Below are 19,367 nucleotides of genomic sequence, written 5' to 3' on the forward strand. Positions count from 1 at the left end.
CACGCAATGTTGATGGTGAACAGATCAAAACACTGACAGAATCCATGGATGGCAGGCTTTGAGTGTCCTTGCAAAGAAAGGTGGCTATATTGGTCACTGATTTGTTTTTGTTTTGTTTTTGAATGTCAGAAATGTATATTTGTGAATGTTGAGATGTTATATTGGTTTCACTGGTAAAAATAAATAATTGAAATGGGTATATATTTGTTTTTTGTAAAGTTGCCTAATAATTATGTACAGTAATAGTCACCTGCACACACAGATATCCCCCTAAAATAGCTAAAACTAAAAACAAACTAAAAACTACTTCCAAAAATATTCAGCTTTGATATTAATGAGTTTTTTGGGTTCATTGAGAACATGGTTGTTGTTCAATAATAAAATTAATCCTCAAAAATACAACTTGCCTAATAATTCTGCACTCCCTGTACGTTGAGATTATGTGCAATAAAATTACAATAAAATATTACAATTATAATAAAAAACGTAATCAAAAATACAATATAAAACGGACTAAAGCAGATATTAAATGGTTCCCAATAAACCCCTCTCTGTCATCCAGACTAATCAAGTCCCAAATGCGATGACTCTATCAGCTTGCAGAGATAGGTTGGTGCAAAAATCAGCATCCGTTTAGCTGAAAATCCAAATGGTTGCAAAATACATCACATAAATAAAAAGTTTTTTTGTATATAATCCTATATCAATTAAAACGAATATTCCACCCTCGGGTCTGTAAGTCTCTGGATTTTAATTGTTCACTGATGTTTGAACACAATTTGTTCCGACGTCTGTATCAAAGGCTGCTGCAAAGACTGATTAAATAGTGTCAGTTTTGCCTACTGCTATTTGTTTGCAGTCTGCTGTTGTTTCAAGTTGTAACAAAGAATCTTCACTTGAATAACCAACCACGGTTCGTTTGATTATGCGATACTTCTAAGTGTAGTACCCACTACTGTGGGCTTACCTTCATCCGCGCTGTTGGTCACACCGGGACTTGCTGCTGAGCTCTCACTCCGTTGAGTCTGCCGGCGTCCCGGCTATGGAGCTGCTCGTGTCCCACGTGTCCCTCACAGGTGATGTTAGAGCCAAGTCCAATGTGAGGATCACGGACCTTTCTTTGCTGGCGCTGTAAGATGACGTATCGCAATCTTCTGAGATAAATGGGTTCCTTTTCTTTATAGTGCACTATGTTGAATAGGAAAGTGGGGTATTCATCCAAGTTTTCTTTACGCCAGACGCGTTTCGGGGAGACGCTTCCCCTTCCTCAGTGGCATACCCCCATTCCATAAATCAATGTGGTTTCAGTGCGTTTTTTCAGGATTCGGTGCGTTTTCTCTCTTATTACATGGTATAAAGGTAATAAGAGAGAAAACGCACCGAATCCTGAAAAAACGCACTGAAACCGCATATGCGTTTTTTGGTTATTGGCTTAAAAAATAGAAGATTCTATATAGAAAATACCCCTGATGAACCACAACTATGGTAGAGAAATAATAGGTGAGAAAACACATCAAATCTCCCCAAAAAACTCGTTTTTTTGGCTAAATATGTTTTCTTGAGAGATTTTCAATGGAGGAGGAATAATCCCTCGATGTAGAGCTTGGGAAAACTGCCTTGAGTGTATATATATATATATTTATTGTTTTAAATGGATTTTACTCTGTTTTTAGACACATTGTATAAATAGATGACAATAATAGCATATATGAGAAAAATGAGAATCCACATTGAAGATTATAAGTTTTTGAAGTAAAATATATCAGGATAGAATCCATTGAAATTGGAATAAATGTATTGAAATGGAATCTAAAAATTCCAGACCAGCTTTTGGAAACTATAGTTCCGGATCCAGCCCGGATTTTTTGAAAAACCACCATCGGGTATAAATTACATTGATTTATGGAATGGGGGTATGCCACTGAGGAAGGGGAAGCGTCTCCCCGAAATGCGTCTGCCGTAAAGAAAACTTGGATGAATACCCCACTTTCCTATTCAACATAGTGCACTATAAAGAAAAGGAACCCATTTATCTCAGAAGATTGCGATACGCCATCTTACAGCACCAGCAAAGAAAGGTCCGTGATCCTCACATTGGACTTGGCTCTAACATCACCTGTGAGGGACACGTGGGACACGAGCAGCTCCATAGCCGGGACGCCGGCAGACTCAACGGAGTGAGAGCTCAGCTGCAAGTCCCGGTGTGACCAACAGCGCGGATGAAGGTAAGCCCACAGTAGTGGGTACTACACTTAGAAGTATCGCATAATCAAACGAACCATGGTTGGTTATTCAAGTGAAGATTCTTTGTTACAACTTGAAACAACAGCAGACTGCAAACAAATAGCAGTAGGCAAAACTGACACTATTTAATCAGTCTTTGCAGCAGCCTTTGATACAGACGTCGGAACAAATTGTGTTCAAACATCAGTGAACAATTAAAATCCAGAGACTTACAGACCCGAGGGTGGAATATTCGTTTTAATTGATATAGGATTATATACAAAAAAAATATATATGTGATGTATTTTGCAACCATTTGGATTTTCAGCTAAACGGATGCTGATTTTTGCACCAACCTATCTCTGCAAGCTGATAGAGTCATCGCATTTGGGACTTGATTAGTCTGGATGACAGAGAGGGGTTTATTGGGAACCATCAGCACCCATTTAATATCTGCTTTAGTCCATTTTATATTGTATTTTTGATTAAGTTTTTTATTATAATTGTAATATTTTATTGTAATTTTATTGCACATAATCTCAACGTATATGCTTAATAAAGTGTCCTATATTTCCATATAAGAGTGACCATTCCATCCTATTTCCATTATCTGTCCTGCACTTATCACTGACCTGTCAGTGTCCCTCATATCTCTACTAGGGGTGACCGACTGTTGTTTGTGAAGGCTCCCCTGATTACACCAGTAGTTGTTGGGGCAATGTGCCCACAGCAAAGAATGGCTTGAAGCGCTCCCCACAAGGCCTCCATAGTCAAACCTAACCATCATGGGATCCCAAACAGAACCTGGATTCATCATTAAAGTACGGTTTCAGTCCGCAGCAGTCCAGGTTTCTTATTCGTGACATCATTGCAAATGAAGGCGATGGTGGCTGTCTGTCAATGGCAGGACACGTAATGGGAATCATGACAAACAAAGGTGTATAATGAATGTGCTACCTTTATCTGGATGGTGGACAACAAAACTGTGGGAGCTGCTCGTGCTTGTTGGAAGATCAAAATATCTTCTCTACTGGTGGTCTGTCTTGGGCTATCCGTTTGCCATATGTGCATTCCCTCACTCAACCACTGCTTCCAACACCTCCTAACAGCTAGGTCAGAACAGCTTAGATGGCGGCTATCCGTTGAAATTACCATACTGCTTTTCTCAGTCCAATGATGCACCTCCTCTCAAAGTCTGTCAACTGAGCAAAATGTCTTATGCAGTGTCTAATTGGACCACATCCTTTACATATCTGCTTGACAAGTTTTGAAGCAATCTAACATGTCTATCTGGGTGCGTTATTTTTTTTGCCAATGAGTGTAACATTTATGTGCGAAATAAGAATACCTCTTTCATTATTTTGCTTAGATTACTCCATCTATCATAGTCATACCCAATGAGATAGGAGGTCACTTCAGTGGTCAAACAATGAGGATATTAAAAAATCATTAGGCTCCTCATATTGTACTTACTTGGATATGATCGTTGAAGTCTAATTCGTTCTGGGAATTTAACGTCCTTTATATGAGGCAGAGGAGCATCTGAATATCGAGGTGAAGGCAGCCATCGGATGCAAGGTTTCCAGTCTAGATCACAGCTGTGGAGAACAACAGGAAAGTAGGTTGTGTATTATTTCCTTTAAGATTACATCAGATTACACATTACAGAGGCCTTCTCCATTGGATGCCATATAACATCACAATCATTCTCAATCAGATGTATTTTTGGTGCATTATTGTATTCTTTGCCATGGGCTACCCTATTTATTTTGTTATGTGTTGTTGTTTTATGCTTAATCCCATATTTTAACTGCCAATTTTGTACCACTAATGTTTTTGTTTTTGCATACCTCAATTAGCATTTTTTTTCAGGAATGGCACAAAATAAAGTCATAAAAAGAGATCCTCCAGAATTGTTAACTAAGACATACCCTGGGCCAAGTTTTTACTTGACTTAAATGGTATGTCCCAATATTCAACCAATTTTCTTTATTACTGTGTCACTGAAATAAAATAAAAAAATGTATGTAAGTCTGTAAAAAGTCTTTATTAAAAATCTGCTACCGTTTTGTGTGTATAACACCTATGCAAACATTTCTCTATGTGACTCCATGTACGTTTGGAGTGGCTGGTCGACCTGTGAGACTGGGAGGCAAGCCAGAGATAGGAGGGGTATTTAAGTCTGCTAGTGAGTCTTGGACAGCTGATGGTGATTGCAAATATGTGTCCTGTGCTGTGCTTTGTACTTGAGCTCTAGATCTGCTTGGTAAACTTCTGTGCACCAACCATGGTTTGTTTTCTGGATTATCCTCTCGTCTGCTGTATTGCTTTCTGCTGATTCACCTGGTATTTTGATTATTGTTAGTTTCTGGATTAACTCCTCATCTGCTGTTTAGTCCTTATCCATTTCCCCTGGTTCTGTCCCTGCTTGTCAACTACTCTTTCCACCCCGGTCATTCTGGAAGGTCTACTTCTAGGGAGCTAGCACCAGTTTTCTGCTACCTTACTCCAAAGACATAACCTGGGTCCATAGCAGCCAACTCCATCTGGCCTTGTGGCAGGCTCTGGTGAAAAACATAGGGGTAGTCTTATCTTCCTACCAACTTGAGTGGTTAAGGAATACTGGTAGCAGTTTCTGAGTTTGCTAGCTGTGGTTTTGAATGGTGACTGTAGTATTTCCTTACACATGTGATATGAACCTCCAGTGTCTTTCACCTGAATCTACTTCACAACTTACTAAATAGATGATAGCAAGAAGTAGGCAACAAATGGTATAAACATGGTCTCATTCAAGACAAAAAAGTGAAATTAAAATTGTATGTAAAAAAACAACGCAACTTACTTAGGGTAGGTAGGGCTTTTGTAGTGAATAATTGGGAAAGCATTTCTGTCATGCTGTTCCTCTTCAGAATTAAAATGAGGTTCTTCTGGGTTGCAGGTGCAGTCGTGATGTAGTAAATTATTACAGTTTTCTAAAAAGTCTGTAAAGATATAAGAATGTAAAAATATTATTATTAGTCATATTATTATTATTTTAATAGTGCAACTGGTCAGATAAAAAAGGTTATTCAAATGACTTCCCATAATATTATGTTGCCAAACTTTTTGTCTAACAGAGCACCTTCTTCCACGTGTTTGATCTGCTCCCTACCTGGCTTGTGGCAAGCTGCAAAGGAGACTTCTTATGGCTTGCTTTAAACAATGGCTTTCTTCTTGCCACTCTTCCATAAAGGCCAGATTTGTGGAGTACACGACAAATAGTTGCCCTGTGGACAGATTCTCCAACCCGAGCTGTGGATCACTACAGCTCCTCCAGAGTGACCATGACCTCTTGGCTGCTTCTCTAATTAGTCTTCTCCTTATCTAGGCTGTCAGTTTAGGTGGACGGACATGTTTTTGTAGGTTTACAGTTGTGCCATGCTCTTTCCATTTTCAGATGATGGATTGAGATGTTCAGAGCTTGGTATATTTTTCTTATAACCTAACCCTACTTTACACTTCCCCACAACTTTATCCCTGACCTGTTGGGTGTGTTCCTGGATTTTAATAATGCTGTTTTATCACTAATGTTCTCTAACAAACCTCTGAGGCCTCCACAGAACAGCCATAGTAAATTACACACAGGTGGACTCTATTTACTAATTATGTGACTCCTGAAGGCAATAGGTCATACTCGATTTTATTTAGAGGAATCAGAGTATAGGAGGCTGAATACAAATGCACACCACACTTTCAGATTTGTATTTATTAATATTTTGAAAACCATGTATCCTTTTCTTTTCACTTCACACATACTTTGTGTTGGTCTATAACATAAAATCCCAATAAAATACATTTAAGTTTGTGGGTGTAACGTCAAAAAAATGTGGATAAATTCAAGGGGTATGAATACTTTTTCAAGGTACTGTATACCAATTATTGACTAAACCTTTACACTGAAGCTACACATGGAGGATGTGCATTGCTGAAATGTCTGCTTGTATTGTAGGACATTTCTGGTGTGATAGGTAGAGTAGCCCAGAGGTACAGACTACTCCTGGATAGGACCCTTCTGGCACCTCCTACGCTACTTTGAAGGTGTCCAGGGCCAGGGAAACTACAGGTGGCAATAAACAGTAAATCTCCCAAATAGGAGTCACCACCCTGTTTGCCACTCTTCCTAGGCAGCTTGTCTAGGAACCTTCACTTGTATGTTTCCAGGATCTTCTGCTGCCCTGCACTAAAGTTCACACTCTGTGCCAGGACCAGACCGCATCAGTGCATTGTTTGATTTAAGCTAGCATCAGAACACTTGCTGAGCCCCCCTATAGCAGTAGCTGGGGCTGTTGTGGCTGTACTCTGGGGCATAGCTAAAGGGGGTCAGAGGTACCAGTCGCTACCAGGACCAGGTGCCTGAGGGGGTCTAAAGACCATTGTGGTGCATAAGAAGACACCAGTATTAAAGAAAGTGCATGCTGGTCAAGTTAGGTAGAGAATTTGGCATGGGGGGATGTCATTTATATTTTTGTCCCAGGCAGCACGAAGACTATGTGCTTCCCAGCCCCTGGCTACAAGGCACTGAGGGAAGGGGGTCCCAAGCTGAACCCTTGCACCAGGGCCCATGAGCCTTTAGCTACACCCATGGCTGTACTTCTGCTTCTGTATGTGTGACAAATAGTTGTCTGCTAAGGCCCTGCCCCCTCCTTCTTCACTACTGTCAAATCTTCAAGCAGTTATCTGGTAGCAGCACTAAGATAAAAGAATCAATGTAAATAATTAGAATTCTCTGACAAGTACTGCCCCCCCCTCCTTCCTGACACCCTAGGCAAGTGCCCTCATATGCCTTGTTTTAATACAGCCCTAACTGCCTATCTATCTATCTATCTAATCTATGTCTGTGTATATATCTCTATACATACTGCATATGATATAAACACATGATTACAAAAATCTACACCCTGTATAAAATATGTATTTTTTTCCACTTCCACTGGTCCAATTCTTTGTGAACTTTAAAGGGAATAGGTCACCTATTTTGACCATATAAAACCATTAACATAGCAATGTGCAATAAAGTACCTTCATTCCAGCATGTGTCCTCTTTCTTTTATTCAACTTTTCTTTTAGATGAAAAAGCGATTTTTCTGATATGCAAATGAAGTCTCAAGGTGCCCAGAGGGGCGTTATTACTCTGCTCTAGCGCCCAGTAACGCCCCCCCTGCAGTGCCCAGCCCGCCTTTCTTCCAAGCCCAGCATGCCTCCTCAGAAATAAATGTCCTCCCACATACTTGCCGAACAGCGCCGCCCCCTTCACTACGTAATTTAATTTATTCACTGCACCATCCTTACTTCCTCCTCTCTTGATCTCTGAAATCCCGCGCAGGCGCAGTATCACTGAGTGCCTGCGCCTGTACGATACTCCTGCTCCTGAGGGCAACAGTGCTCTGATTACATCACTGGGCTCGGCGCATGCCCAGTGACACTATTGAGGCTGTTGCCCTCTGGAGCAGGAGTATCGTACAGGCGCAGGCACTCAGCGATACTGTGCCTGCGCAGGATTTCGGAGGCCAATAGAGGATGAAGCAAGGATGGTGCAGTGAATAAATAAATGACGTAGTGGAGGGGGCGGCGCCGTTCGGCAAATATGTGGGAGTACATTTTTTTTCTTAGGAGGCGTGCTGGGCTTGGAAGAAAGGCGCGCTGGGCACTGCAGGGGGGCGTTACTGGGCACTAGAGCAGAGTAATAACGCCCCTCTAGGCACCTTGAGACTTCATTTGCATATCAGAAAAATCGCTTTTTCATCTGAATGAAAAGTTGAATAAAAGAAAGAGGACACATGCTGGAATGAAGGTACTTTATTGCACATTGCTATGTTAACGGTTTTATATGGTCAAAATAGGTGACAGATTCCCTTTAAGATACTGACATTTGCCTATATTGTAATTTGCTATGTCAGCTACTTTAAATCTTCCAAATTTGCAGATTTGCAAAAAATACTGGCAGGCAAAGCAGTTTATGTTAAGAAACGGCCAAATGATGGTAAGACCCATACTATGAGAAGTTTTATATGTAGATCTGGTGATTTTCTAAGTCTGAAAAGCTCATACATCATAAAGTTCATTTTTTTGGGATGAAAATAAATTGTCCAGGATCCAGATTGTTGGAATAACAATGACCAGATCTTCGGCCTGGGACAGCTCATAGAGTTCTGTGGCTTTTAGTTTATTACTTTTATGCTGATGACACTCAAATTAAGGCCTCTTTCACACTACCGTTTACGGGCCGTTTTTTGCGTTCTGTATAGGGAACCATTCATTTCAATGGTTCCGCAAAAAAAAACGGAATGTACTCCGTATGCATTCTGTTTACGTATTTCTGTTTTTCTGTCCGTTGAAAGATAGAACATGTCCTATTATTGCCCACAAATCACGTTCCATGGCTCCATTCAAGTCAATAGGTCCGCAAAAAAAAAAAAACGGAACACATACGTAAATGCATCCGTATGTCTTCCGTATCCATTCCGTTTTTTGCAGAACCATCTATTGAAAATGTTATGCCCATCCCAATTTTTTCTATGTAATTACTGTATACTGTATATACCATACCGAAAAACGGAACGGAGAAAGGGAACCGAAACGGAAACGCAACGGAAACAAAAAACGGAAAATCGGATCTGGAAAAAAATGGCCTGCAAAACACTGAAAAAGCCATACGGTCGTGTGAAAGAGGCCTAACCTCTGGTCCAGATGTTCCCTCCCTATGATCCAGAATTCCTCAGTGTCTATCTGCTATATCTTCCTTCTACTTCTCTTGGTTTCTGAAACTTAAAATAGAGAAAACAGAATTATTATTCCCCCCTCTCAGGTGACCCCTACTGTCACCCCCCCCCCCCCCAACAGACCCATCTATCACAGTCAATGGCTGCATGCTCTCCCTGGTTCCACAATTCTGCTGCCTTTGGTAACGTTTGATTCTTCTGTGTCCTTCCAAACACACATCCAAGCCTTTTCCACCAGTTCAAAACTATCTCTTAGGTCTGCACATTCCTCAACCAGGAGTCTTCAAACATTGGTGCATTCCCTCATCTCCTGCATCTCCTCTTTCTCTCCTCAGGGCTCTCCCTGGAGTTGGGGAGTTTGACCACTCTTGGTGTTGGATGTTTCTTTAAGTGTGCCGCAAAAATATAGTTGTAGTGGCAAGCTGATGGTGGAGTAAGGAACCAGGCCAGTTGATTCCAATAAATAAAGACTGTTTTTATGAAAGTGAAAAATGTGAGTAGTAGTTCATCTAGTAAAAACAAGGCACAATTTGAAAGCACAGTGCAATTCTTCTCCAATGGTAACGTATGGATAGCATCAGTAATGAGGGTTGTAGCACTCCTATCTGTCTCTCTCAAAAGACTCTCTGCAGAACCTTGGTCCAGGCAATGAGACTCTTGGAAAGCTTCCTGTGCTGAGGGGTGCAGATGTGAGATAAGGTGATCAAAAACATCTCAAAATCTGGAAGGGTGCATTAGCAATGTTCCCTCTCACAGCAGAAAGGTCTCTCTGCCATAAATGTGCACGGTGCCTTGCTGCCTGACTCCAATGCATGGCCTTGGGGGTTCTAGACCTTCTAACTTCCTTCTCTCAGGAGCACTTTGGTGGTTAAGGTGCTTTCTTGGCTGTAGAATTGTCACAGATAAGAGTTTTCTGATCCTGGATGTAGCTTTGAGGAGCTTGCACATTAAGGTCTGCACTGTCGCCTGGCTAGAACTCAACTGAGTTGACTAATTAAACAGAGGGCACACCTAAGTCCATCTCCTGACAACTCAACACAATCAGCCAAAAAGTTAACCATTAATTGTCTGTCCATACAATTAACTTAGCAATGTAAAGTCTGTATTAGACAGCCCGATTCTGCAGACGATTGTTGGGAAGGAAGTGTTCTTTGCTGGCAATGCCTGCTCGCTAGAGGAGGAGACCGCTGCTCTTACATGCAGTGATTGTCTCCACAACATGAGGAGGAACGATCGTTATGCCATCGCTTGTCCCCATACTGTCTAGTTGTTTGCAGGCGGCAGATTGTCCTGTCTAATCACGATCATGCTTAAAAATCACAGTTGCCCGATGAACAAGCGTTTGCTCGTTCATCCAGAAATCGGTGGCAATAATAAAAACTGCCGGATCATCGTTAACGAGCGTTCCTGCGAAAAACCCATTAACGATGAACTGACTGAGAATAAGCCAGTCTAATACACCTTTAACATCATAGCAATTAACCCTTTGCAGTAACCCTGTTCTGAGGTACTCCACTCTCATCTAACACTCTTGTGCCCCTCCAATCAATCCTCAAGTTTGCAACCTGACTACTCCACCTCCCCCCATGTTACTCCTCTGTCTCTTCTTCAAATCTCTTCACTGGCTCTCCATTGCTCATAAAATCCAGTACAAAACATTAGCTATGACATACAAGACCATCCATGATCTGCCCCCTCCATACATCTGTGACCTTTCCACACATAATCTGTGATCCTCACAAGACCTCCTTCTTCTTCTTTTATCTATTCTTTTCACAATCATCTCCAAGATGTATCCTGTGCATCCGCCATGCTCTAGAACTGTCTACCCCAACATATCAGACTGTCACCTATGGATTGCTGTATCCAAACCCGATACTTTTGTAAACTTAGTTAACAATATAGCCTCCGTCCTACTGTAAAATGTATGGGCTCCACGAAGGTATTTGCGATCTTGCTTGTCTCGCGTCTATGACCTGAAACTTTGTTTATTCGCATAAATGATGGTGTCAAAATCCGAAGCTGAACCGACAGGTATATACAGATGCGGTCAGTGCGCGGCTTGCACCTTCTCCTGTACCCTCCACCGGCAATATATCTAACAGATCTTTCATGAATTGCAAGACCATGGTGTCATTAACCTTCTCATATGTGTATGCGGCCCTCAATATATTGCCTCATCGGGAGGGGGGGCTTTTTCCTTAAATACTCACATTTAAGCGGCCGCGGATGGCCACCCAGCGCCGACAGGTGACCACGCACCACCAGTTGTGGTACACCGCACTACTGTCTGCATTATTATATCCGGCTACTACAGCTCCCAATAACTGACTCAGAAATGCGTAATAGACTACTAATGTTCGAGCATATGCGTCACCGAAGTTAGCTTTCTAAAGCAGGGGAAATGGGGTTGATACTGCTGACCTTGCCCACAGAATAACATCGAACTGCTGGGTTAACAAGACGCTACTTCTGCATTGCCCATCGTATAGGCACTTCAGTGTTTATGGGGTTGATACTGCTGATCTTACCCGCAGCTTAACTTTGTGCTGCTGGGCTGACAAGAAACTCCTTCAGCATCAACCCCTCAAGCACAAGAGCAAATTAGCCCAGCTTTCCCATTGCATAGGGGCTTCATTGTTGATGGGGTTGATACTGCTGATCTTTCCCACAGTTTAACTTCGAGCTGCTAGGCTGATAAGACACTACTTCAGCATTAACCCCTCAAGCACAAGAGCACTTTAGCCCAGCTTTCCCATTTCATATGGGCTTAGTGTTGATCAGTTGACACTGCTGACCTTGCCCGCAGTATCTGCCAAAAATACGGATGACGTCCGTGTGCATTCCGCACTTTGTGGAACGGAACAGCTGTTTTTTTGGGGCACGGACGTACGGAAACGGAATGCACACAACATAACTTCTGTTTTTGTTTTTTTTTTGCAGATCCATTGAAATGAATGGTTCCACATAGGGTCTGCAAATAAAAACGTAACGGCCACGGAAACAAAATACGTTCGTGTACATGAGCCCTAAGAGTTACATTTTAACACTGCACATTTCAGTGATCCTACAGCCACTATACCGCCATATGAGCAGCTTCTACCCTTACCTACTGTATCCCTGCCCAATCCCTTGATGATTGTAAGCCTTCATGGGAAAGGTCCTCTCTGCTTCTTTGCCGATTTGTAAATCCTTATTTTACTTGTTTTGTATTATGTACTGTATAAACTCTTTTCATATATAACTTATATATAACATATATATATCTGTCGACATATCCATCATTGATCAATCTATCGATCTGTTTAAAAAAAGTTGAGCAATTAATCACACACCCCAGTCATGTGGAAAAAAAACTTGCCTTGTAGATCTTGATGCTATGTTATTCACACCAATTTAAACCTATTAAAAACCAATGAGCTAAACTTTACAGAACTAAAATTAACATTTATATAACATTTATATAACAGAATCTACTGGCTAAAATATCTTGTGTTGAAAATTCATTAAAAAAAATGCAATCAGATAACAACATCCCTGTAACATTTTTCAAAAAGATACAGTCACCTCTGTTAGGAAGGTTCTCCAGTAGGTCCAGCATGATCTCTTCTTAAGACGTGTAGAGCAGTGTATATACTGTACAGTAGGCTATGGCTTTTTCCTCCCTGGCTTCTGGCCACATTCCTGGCGCGGTCAGCAGCATGTTGTGGTAAACACACTCTCTATTCAGTCCTGACAACAATTGATCTACATAGAACAATGATGTAACCATGGAGACAGCAGAACAAACACCGGGAGCAAAGACTGCAGAAAGTGTCCCACTGCCATAGCTGTGATGTATCATACTGCTACTGGAATGGATTATCAGACACAGTTATCTATCTATCTATCTGTCTATCTATCTATCTATCTATCTATCTATCTAATAGCTATCGATATAAGTATCTATCTAATATCTATCTAATAACTATCTATCTATCTATCTAATAACTATCTATCTCCTATCTATCTATCTATCTATCTATCTATCTATCTATCTATCTATCTATCTATCTATCTATCTATCTATCTATCCATCGATCTGTGTTACCCATTCTAATATTAAAATGAACATAAAAGGGACTCATCCCTGGGAAAAGACATATACAAAAACACACCATATGTCGGCGTTTAGTGGTGGCCAGTAGTGATAAACGAACATCGGCCGGGACGATTCACGAACGCGATCGTGAGAAAGTGATCAAATGTTCGCGAACTGCAAGTTTGCGGCAGGCCCCATTCACTTAAAAAAAATATGTATTTTAATCAGGGGCCATTTTTATGCATCTTAAATGGAAACTCTCAAAAACGTGCCTTGCTCGAGCCTAGAAAATTGTATTTTAGGCCACAGAAGTAGAGATGTCCCGAACTATTCGCCGGCGAACAGTTCCCGACGAATATCGCATGTTCGCGTTCGCCGCGGCAGGCGAACATATGCGATGTTCGGTCCGCCTCCTATACGTCATCATTGAGCAAACTTTGACCCTGTACCTCACAGTCAGCAGACACATTCCAGCCAATCAGCAGCAGACCCTCCCTCACAGACCCTCCCACCTCCTATCAAAAAGCAAGGACAGCATCCATCTTAGATTCATTCTGAAGCTGCAGTGTCACAAAGTTGTAATCGCAATGCGATTAATACAGGTCATATTAATCGCATTGCGATTACAACTTAGAGCTGGGATCCTAATGGTTATATTGATATAATATAACAAAGATTGAGAATATAGTGCTATATTCATTGTCAATTCTAGCAATACAACCATTAGGAACTCAGATCTAAGTTGTAATCGCAATGCGAATATTGCAGGTTACATTAATGGCATTGCGAATTCAACTTAGAGCTAATTTCCTAATGGTTGTATTGCTAGAATTGACGAATATAACGAATATAGCACTATATTCTCAATCTTCGTTATATTCTAGCAATACAACCATTAGGAATCCAGCAGCTCTAAGTTGAATTCGCAATGCGATTAATTAAAGTTCTATAAATCGCATTGCGATTTCAACTTAGAACTTCTGTCGACTTCGGTTTTCATGGAGCGTTCCCATCACCATGGGAATGACTCTATGCTAGAATGTACTGTCGGATTTGAGAAAGTTGAAATCGCAATCCGATTAATTCAAGTTCTATAAATCGCATTGCGATTTCAACTTACCACACTCTGCGTCAACTACTTAATTTTCCATGGGAGTTTTGCATGGATCCCCCTCCGGCATGCCACAGTCCAGGTGTTAGTCCCCTTGAAACAACTTTTCCATCACTATTGTGGCCACAAAGAGTACCTGTGGGTTTTTAAATTCGCCTTCCTATTGAAGTCTATTGCGGAACATTTGCGGAAATTCGCGTTCGCCGTTTGCGAACGGAAAATTTTGTGTTCGCGACATCTCTACACAGGACTACAGGCCCCAAAAATGATTCATTCACCAGACAGAAAAGAACAATTGTTAATGTGGCTGGAGGTATATTAGGCGGTCACCGTATAACAAGTTTACTGTTGGCCAGTTAGATTACAGGCCCCAAAAATAATGCATTCACCGTACAGAAAAGATCAAGTGATTATGTGGCTGTAGGTATATTAGGCGGTCACCGTATAACAATTTTACTGTTGGCCAGTTAGATTACAGGCCCCAAAAATTATGCATTCTCCATACATAAAAGATCAAGTAATTATGTGGCTGGAGGTATATTAGACAGTCAATAGATATCAATTTTACTGCAGGCCAGTGGAGTACAGGCCCCAAAAAATATTCATTCACCATGCAGAAACGAACAAGTGATTATGTCGCTGGAGGTATATTAGAAGGTCAATGGATATCAATTTTACTGCAGGCCAGTGGACTACAGGCCTCAAAAATTATTAATTCACAGTACAGAAAAGAACAATTGATAATGTGGCTGGAGGTACATTAGGCGGTCACCGTATAACAATTTTACTATTGGCCAGTTAGATTACAGGCCCCAAAAATTATGCATTCACCGTACTTAAATGATCAAGTGATTATGCGGCTGGAGGTATATTATACGGTCAGTAGATATAAATTTTACTGCAGGCCAGTACAAATAGATGTCAAATACATAAGAACAAAAAAAAAATAATTGGATAAAAAACATGGCTAACGAAATCATCAACAGGTGTTGATTTCCTCCAAGGTCCCAAACATTAGGCATTCACCGAACAAAAAAAGCCTTTTATGCCGCTGTATTTACCTAAGACAGGGACCATTATTTCTTCTGGGTGGTGGTGGATATTTGAGGACTGTCATGAGGAAATTCAATTCATCTTGCTCCTCACAGTTGTTAAATTCCTCTGAGATCCATGCCTCATTCATTTTTAGAAATGTGAGGTAGTCCACACTGTCATGAGCTAGGCGATTACGCTTATCGGTCACGATTCCCCCTGCTGCACTGAACGTTCTTACGGACAGGACACTCGACGAGGGGCAAGCCAAGAGTTCCATGGCAAATTGTGCCAGCTCTGGCCACAGGTCAAGCCTGCACACCCAGTAGTCCAGGGGTTCCTCTCTTCTCAGAGAGTCCACATCGGCCGTTAACCCAATTTAGTCGGACACCTGTCGGTCTAGGCGTTCCCTGAGGCTGTATCCGGAGGGCGGCTGTCAATGGGTTGGCTGCAAGAATGATCTCATATCCGAAGTGACCAACACATCTTCAAACCGCCCTCTTCTTGCATGCGCTTTTGGATTGGTACTCACAATTGTTTCTCTGTGGGTGGAAATTCCTCTGCCAGCGCCCGCAACAGCAGAATGCAGCATCTCTGGCAGCAAGGCCTGGAAATGCTGCATTCTGACAGCCCTCTGTGATGCTGGTAACATGTCTGCCATTTTGTGTTTGTACCGGGGGTCTAAGTACGTTGCCACCCTGTACTCGTCCTTTCCATTTATGCTATAATTTTATGCGGGGTCCCTCTTCAAACACTGGAGCATGAAGGCCCCCATTTGCACTAAATTGGAAGCAGTGGAGTGGCCTGGCTCCTGCTTATCGCCCAGGAGAATGTAGTCTTCGGTCTCCTCCCCCATCCACGGAAAACACCAGGGATCCCAGAAAAGTTTAATGCCTGCTCTTCTTGCTCCTCCTCCTCGCCCCAGGCACCATCCTCCTCTGGCTCCTCTTCAGACTCCTGCTGACTTGTCTCAGATGGAGTAGCCCACCCTGGGAATTCATTCAGCATTGCGACCTCCTCATCTTCCTGCTCCTCGACGGCTTGATCAATGACACGATTCAATGCACGCTCCAGAAAGAAGGCATAAGGTACGATGTCACTGATGGCACCCTGGCTGTGACTGACCAGTTTGGTGATCTCATCAAATGGCTTCAGAAGTCTGCATGCATCGCGCATGAGCAGCCACTGGCGGTGAAAAAAAAAATAAGCTCCCCAGAACCTGTCCTGCCGCAGAGTTCGTACAGGTAGTCATTAACCACACGTTTCTGCTGAAGCAGCCTATCAAGCATATACAAGGTGGAGTTCCAGAACGTTGGGCAGTCACAAATCAGACGTCTGATGGGCAAGTGGTGTCGTCGCTGACCGTCAGCAAGGGGAGCCATGGCACTGTAAGATCTTCTAAAATGGCCAGAGATTTTCCTGGCCTGCGGCAAGACATCCTAGAACCCAGGGTATTTGACAACGAATCGCTGCAAGACTAAGTTCAGGATGTGTGCCATGCACTGCATGTGTGTCATTTTGCCCTGTTTCAGCGCGCCCAGCAGATTTTCACCATTGTTGCACGCCACTGTGACCGCAGAGCTAAAACGAGTACAGGAACGGTGTGGCTCTTGGCTTCCAGGCACAACAGCCGCAGCACAGCATAGCAACGTCTCACCTGGCACGTCGAATAGGTTCTGGGGGGGTGCAGCAGAAGAGGCGGTAGCAGTGGAAAAGGAGGAGTCAGCCGAAGAGGAGACTGAGGATGGAGTAGGAGGAGGAGAAGAAGAGGCAGGCCTGCATGCAATTCTTGGCGGTAACACCAAATCCACACAGGTGCCACGGGTTACATGCTTGACAGCAGTCAGAAGGTTCCACCAGTGGGCAGTAAAAGTTATGTACCTTATGTACCTTCCCTGCCCGTGTTTGCTAGACCATGTGTCTCTGGTCAGATGTATCTTGGCACTGGCACTGTGTGCCAGAGATACATTTACTTGCCGCTGAACGTGGCCATATAGCTCTGGGATGCCGTTCTGGGAGAAATATTTCCTTCCAGGGACCTTCCATTGCGGTTGGCCAATGGTCATAAATTTTCTAATGGCCTTCGAGTCCACCAATTGATATGGCAGTAGTTGGCGGGCTAGCAGTTCCGACAAGGCAGCGGTCAGCCGTTAGGCAAGAGGATTATCCGGCGTAATAATTTTGTTACGCTCGAACATTTGGTCAACGGAAGCCTGCCTTGTGCCAGATGAACGCGACGACAGCACGGCGGAAGGTGGAGTTGAGGACAAATGGGAGGAGAGAGGAGAAGGAGAAGAGGTAGGATGTGGAACACCAGCAGTGTGGCTTTGTGGGTTCTGACGGTGTTTCTCCCACTGGGCACGGTGATAGGAGGCCAGGTGCCTTCTTAAGGCGGTCGCCCCTAGGTGAGTGTTGGGTTTAACGCGACTTATGCGTTGACAGCACAGGCTGCAGATGGCAACACTATTATCAGCAGCTGATAAGTTAAAAAAAGCCCACACTGTGGAGTCATGTGTCGGCGTTCTGGGAGCGCAAGATGTGACCGTGCATGGTGGATGGCTTGCTCAAGATACATTTGCAGTCTGCTTTTTGCCTCCTGTGCACTGCGAGTTCTGCCTGCTTCTCCCCCTTCTTCTCCTCCCTATTGGCTGCTCCGTCTCTCCCTCTGAACTCCCCTCCTCTTTCTCTCTTGTGGGCACCCACGTGACGTCCATTGACACATCATCATCGTCACCTTCACCACCACTAACATTAGAGACAACAGCGGGGACCACCATCCTTGGGATGATCTGGGTACTGTCGTCAGACCACTAGGTGGCGGCCGTTGCTACCTCCTCTTTTTCATCCAATGCCAAGAATGGCTGTGCATCGGTAAGGTCTGGGAATTGATGGGAAAATAATTCCTCTGACTTGAGTGGAGGGGCTATGGTGGTGGTGGTGTCTTTGGGGGTGCACACAGCAGAGAGTGAGGAGGGTGCAGATCCAGAGGATGAGGAGGGTGCAGAAGTGGAATGCTGAGTGAGCGACTCAACCAACTCTGGTGCGTCCTTTGACATAATCGCACGCACCTTCTCCAACTTCCCACTTAGGCTCCGCCCTGGTGCACCTGCCTAGCGCCTACTACCCCTGCAGAATGGCTTGCCTCTTCCTCTGCCTATCATTTTCAAAATTACCCTGTGACAAAGTCCCTATAGAAGAGCAGTATTTGTTGAAGCAGGTATATAGAACTGCTTAATGATTTTTTGCTGGAAGCAGGTATATTAAAACCTTTAATCAGTTTTTTTTTGGGGGGGGGGCAACAGTTATATCAAACCAGCTGAAATTATTTGTTCAAATAGCGTTTGTCACTATGTATAGCTGAGGTATTTCAGCAGAACCGTACACAACTCCTGCAAATTACAAATGTACCATATGGAAATTATATTATATGTATATCACACCCCTGCCTCAATCAGTTTTATTGGGGGGCGACTGGTATATCACACCAGTTGCAATTATTTGTTCCAATAGCATTTGTCCCTCTTTATAGCTGGGGTATCTCAGCAGAACCGCACACAACTGCTGGACAATACAATATGTTAGAAAGTATATTATAAGTATATCACACCCCTCAGTATGTCACACCTATCGATAGCACACCTATACCAGTCCTTAAAAGGACTTTTGTGGCCCTATTACCTAGTGTTTGGTGTCCCTAACAGTCTGTCCCTGCTCCTCACAGCAACCTCTCCCTACACTGGCAAAAGACTAAATGTAAAATGGCAGCCAGATCAGGTTTATTTATAGGGTATGGGGTATGTCCATGTGCTGAAACGTCTCAATTGGCTATCCTGTTCCACCTGATGGATGTGTCATGGGTCAAAGTTCGACGCTAATGTAACACCCCAGAGTTGTGTTACTAAACGCCTCTACCCCGCTACTATATTCTAAGGGCCTTTACATTGTCATCTGATATAATTTATATTGTGCCTTCACAAATGTGCATGTAAAACCATGTTAAACACAGGTGGCAGCAACACTTTGGCAAGGTACTAGTCCCAGTTTAGTGAACCTAGGCTGGAATAGATTACTCCAGCTTAGCTCCCCCTCTGTGGAGGGTGGGCAGTTCCCAAATCCTGCAGCATGGGTGGAGAAGGAAGTTAGTGTCAGTGTAGCCCCCCCC

General features: G+C 42.9%; 1 protein-coding gene across 3 annotated transcripts in view; it reads right to left on the minus strand.

The window, feature by feature from the left end:
- Positions 1 to 12,666, minus strand: part of SPATS1 (spermatogenesis associated serine rich 1) — a 48,328-nt gene extending 35,662 nt beyond the window's left edge. For all 3 annotated transcript variants that reach the window (XM_044291737.1, XM_044291736.1, XM_044291738.1), the window contains exons 1-3: positions 12,549 to 12,666; positions 5,066 to 5,204; positions 3,697 to 3,821 (exon numbers count right to left, since the gene is read on the minus strand). In XM_044291737.1, the coding sequence (XP_044147672.1) occupies positions 3,697 to 3,821; positions 5,066 to 5,204; positions 12,549 to 12,582 (298 nt within the window). In that variant the 5' untranslated portion in view covers positions 12,583 to 12,666. The remainder of the gene's footprint in view (positions 1 to 3,696; positions 3,822 to 5,065; positions 5,205 to 12,548) is intronic.
- Between the last annotated feature and the right edge of the window lie 6,701 nt (positions 12,667 to 19,367).

The sequence above is a fragment of the Bufo gargarizans genome, chromosome 4 (genome assembly GCF_014858855.1).
Source record: "Bufo gargarizans isolate SCDJY-AF-19 chromosome 4, ASM1485885v1, whole genome shotgun sequence".
In the NCBI taxonomy this organism is placed as follows: Eukaryota; Metazoa; Chordata; class Amphibia; order Anura; family Bufonidae; genus Bufo; species Bufo gargarizans.